This window comes from Scyliorhinus canicula, unplaced genomic scaffold, assembly GCF_902713615.1.
Source record: "Scyliorhinus canicula unplaced genomic scaffold, sScyCan1.1, whole genome shotgun sequence".
NCBI classification, from domain to species: domain Eukaryota; kingdom Metazoa; phylum Chordata; class Chondrichthyes; order Carcharhiniformes; family Scyliorhinidae; genus Scyliorhinus; species Scyliorhinus canicula.
This window is the reverse complement of record NW_024055756.1, coordinates 26,592-30,765: the sequence shown is the minus strand read 5'-3', so window position 1 is coordinate 30,765 and position 4,174 is coordinate 26,592. Positions and strand designations below refer to the sequence as shown.

At 47.5% G+C, this 4,174-nt stretch overlaps 1 protein-coding gene across 1 annotated transcript; it reads right to left on the bottom strand.

Moving 5' to 3' along the window:
• Positions 1-208: 208 nt before the first annotated feature.
• On the bottom strand, positions 209-1,593 carry LOC119960964 (protein Wnt-1-like; the record flags this gene model as incomplete). The annotated part of the gene is made up of 3 exons (XM_038788516.1): positions 1,463-1,593; positions 668-763; positions 209-462 (listed from the first exon to the last, which is right to left on the bottom strand). Coding segments are annotated over exons 1-3 (436 nt in total), but the record flags the coding sequence as incomplete, so codon positions are not given.
• Positions 1,594-4,174: the final 2,581 nt, after the last annotated feature.

Below are 4,174 nucleotides of genomic sequence, written 5' to 3'. Positions count from 1 at the left end.
TGAGATGGTTTGTTGGAGATGAACATGTCTCCTGGAGCTAGCTGCACTCTCTGTACCCAAGCTTGAGTAACTGCAACTTTGCGCACAATCCGTGGAAGGACACCAGTAACGGGCTGGCTAATGGTATTCCAACTTTTCCCAATGGATTCTCTCTCTTTCTCCCCCCTCCCCCCCCCCCCCCCCCAATCTGGAGTCCACACCAACCTACCTCGGTTGACGATCTTGCCGAAGATGTTGGGGCTTTGTGAGGTTGGACAGTTCCAGCGTCGGTTCCTGAATTGCCATTTGCACTCCCTGATCGCCGTTTGCAATCCCCCAGTGATACTGTGCAGTATTCCCGGATTCTGACGGATGAGCTTCCTCTGCTTCCGGCTCAGTAGCTGTAAAGTGGGATCCAATACCAACTGGACGTACTTGGTGTCAGTGAGGAAGTTCGAGGAAGAAGCAATGTTGACAATGCCCCTGAAACAAACGGTACACACACACAGCCACACACACACACACAGATTACAGGGTCACCACACAAGATTAGCAATCTGAAATAAAATGTACACACTTCTCAAATGTCAAACTACACTCTGCACCTGTTTGCAGGTTCCTGTTGCAGATGATTATTTTTAAACAAGCTCATTATGATGTAGAGAGAGAGAGGAAAAAATAAACTTACCACCATCTCCCACTGTTATTTACTGCAAGCGTGTTTGACAGTGAGGTAAACGCCAAGAGCCACAATGTTTTCAGTCCCAGGACTAATGTCATAATTCTGTGAGGCGGGAATTCTTATGTTACAGTGAAAAAAAAACATTGATAGAGAGAGATTTTGTTTCCTCCTCCTCTTCTCTCACCCCCCCCCCCTCCTTCCACTCTTCCTCCTCCTCCTACCCCACCCACCCACTCTGATTTGAACAAACCCCTGAGGTTTTGAGGGGGAGGCAGACAGTTTTGCTTGGAACAGGTAACCTGAGCTATTGGATCGGGGTCGCCTGCAAGCTGGTCACACCGCACTTCCCTACACGGGGCTTTTCCCTGCCTCTTATAAATTTGTGGGGAGTGGGGCTGGGTGGGTGAGAGGTGGGTGGGGGGATAATACTGGACATGCCTCCTAGTTTAGAGGAACAATTGGCGGGAAAGGCGACACATTCTTCCCCTATTGCCTGCGCGATTAGGCCTGAGAGATGTCCATCAATCTGTTCATCCAGCGCCCTGTGAGGTTAATGTCCATGTAAAAGCAATCCCATTGTTCACCCTCATTCAGGGGCTGAGAAGGCAGTCACTGCTATGTAAAACCCTGTTAGCAATCCCCTCCCCTCTAGTCACCATCTAGACAATATTCAGTAATATTTATACTTTAAATCTTATTTACAAATAACAAGGGGCACAGTGACAGTGGCAGGGGACAAACTCCCTCGGGAATTTCATTCTCTTTTTCGCTTTCCGACCGTACAGACGACATTGCTCTCACATTAGTTGGGTCGGAGTCCCCAGAGTCCTGCCTTTCACTGACTCCTGACACCTCTGTTGCGGCGAGTGGAGCTGGTTGAATAGCATTGTTTAGATTGTACGAGGTGTCACAGGCCGGGCTTCGGCAGTGTTTCTTGTCAGTCGCAACTCTGGTTTGAGTGCATGTTTGTGTGTGTGTGTGTGTGTGTGTTTTTAGTGTGTGTGTGTACAGTGACAAACAGAGAGAGATCATTCCCCGCCTCCCCCATGATATCATGAGCAGAACGTGGCTGGTTTAAACGCCCTAAATATATCTCATCAAGTTATTGCCACCGAAACTGCGCTGAAATTAACATTTCTCCTCCGCTTCGCCACACACGCACTCGCACGCATTTGGTAACATGGGTCAACATTGTGTCCTGTAACAACCACCCTTGTTAACCCCCCACCCCAACAAGTTTGGGGTGGTTTGCAAATCCAGAACCCTGTCCCCTCTAAAAGTCACAACATCCCGTTCCGCCCTGGAAGCTATCCGCCAGCAAATAGACAGATACATGACTCGAAGCTTCAATTCCCTGTCCCCGATCCCTGTAACGATCCCTGGTGTCTGCACGGAAGATTATTGCAAACTTTGAAACAATGTGCATTAGAATTGCCGACCACAGTGCTTACAGTTTGCACATACCAGGGTACATATTTCCAATCAAAAAAGGTGGCAAGAGTGCTGAGCGAGTTTGCTTTATACTGACAATAGATTTGTTTAAACCATATTACACCATCACCGTTTGCGATAACTCTGTTTACTGTCAGGTTATCAATACCCAGGTATTTAAAATGTTACGCGGTTTGAACAATTGCCGAAGGATCAAGTTTGCTGTGTTCCTGTCCTGGGTCCTGATTATATTTGTCCTCCAGATGGCGCCCTCGGGCCGTCAAAGCAACCCAGGCCCTGTCTTGGATAGATGACTGTACAAAATTGGAGGTTACCCTTTCCCAGGAGGGAATCGGAGAGAATTCGCCATGTGCAAAATCTGAAGAGCTCTGTTTGCTTCAAGGCCAGAGCAGATCATTGCAGAAGCTGTCAAGTGACTGACATTTAGATTAAACCAGGAAATACAAAGATTTACCTGCATAATCTGTTAAATGTGATAACTACAAATGATGCTGGAATGTGAAACAAACACAGACAATACTGGACAATCTCAGCAGGTCTGACAGCATCTGTGGAGAGAGAAGGGAGCGAACGTTTCCAGTCTGGGTGACTCTGTCAAAGCTTGTGTTAAATGCGTCGCTAGCCTACTTGGAATGTTTACAAATATTGGGAATGATAATATTTGAAATCCACATGTTGCTGATCTGCGCCTTCCGAACTTGGAGCAAGCACTAAGATAATATCGAGCTGAGTCATTAGGATGGAGGGTTAGAAGTTAGTTCAAAGGTGTTGCTGCCATATTTCCAGAACACAGTCTTGTGCACACAGAGCCAGGAACATTTATTTCCCAACAGATGTACCTGTTCGAACTCCAGACACCGGTTATCCCACATACGGTGGCAGCAAGTTTGCGAGAGAGATTGCACGAGCATTCAGAGGAAGCGATGTTGCTGTAGGTCTTGTTTTCAGCGTTTAAAATAGGCTCCACCTGAATGGTTGCTGTAACCTGTGTGTGTGAGAGAGTGTGTGCACAATACACATCCAGAAATCTTCTTTACATGACAGGAGTAAACACAACTTTGCATTCCGCCAAGTGATCGATGAATCAATTGGATTCCATCTTCCTTAGCCTGTGGCCATTGTGTGCCCCCACAAGGTGCGATTACCTCGCCCAAGAGGACGTTCAAATGTCACATAGAGAAATTGACACCCAGCCATTTGCCAGGAAGAATCTGGCACCACGTGGAAATCTGAGAATTACAGAATTGTTACGGTGCAGGAGTCCATTCGGCCCATCGTGTCTGCACCAGCCCTCCAAACAAGCATTATGGTTCAGTGCCATTCCCCTGTCTTTAGCCCAAACCCCTGCTCAATATTTCAATTCAAATAATCATCTAATTGCCTCCTGAATGCCTCGATTCAAACTGCCTCCACCACACTTCCAGACAGTGAATTCCAGACCCCAAACCACTGGCTGTGTAAAACACGTTTTCATTCTCACTCTCCCGCGGAGCAGTGAGAGCTCCATACCTGCCTTGTACCTGTGATGGTATCTACCAACACAACACAATTCTACTTCAGCAAACTACCCCCCCCCCCCCCCCGTCCTGTTTAGAATCCACTTTACCCCAAACTACCCCCTGTCCTGCTTATAATCCCCCCTTTACCCCAAACTACCCCCCGTCCTGTTTATAATCCCCTTTACCCCAAACTACCCCCTGTCCTGTTTATAATCCCCTTTACCCCAAACTACCCCCTGTCCTGTTTATAATCCCCCCTTTACCCCAAACTACCCCCCGTCCTGTTTATAATCCCCTTTACCCCAAACTACCCCCTGTCCTGTTTATAATCCCCTTTACCCCAAACTACCCCCTGTCCTGTTTATAATCCCCTTTATCCCAAACTACCCCCCGTCCTGTTTATAATCCCCTTTACCCCAAACTACCCCCCGTCCTGTTTATAATCCCCTTTACCCCAAACTACCCCCTGTCCTGTTCACAATCCCCTTTACCCCAAACTACCCCCTGTCCTGTTTATAATCCCCTTTACCCCAAACTACCCCGTCCTGTTTATAATCCCCTT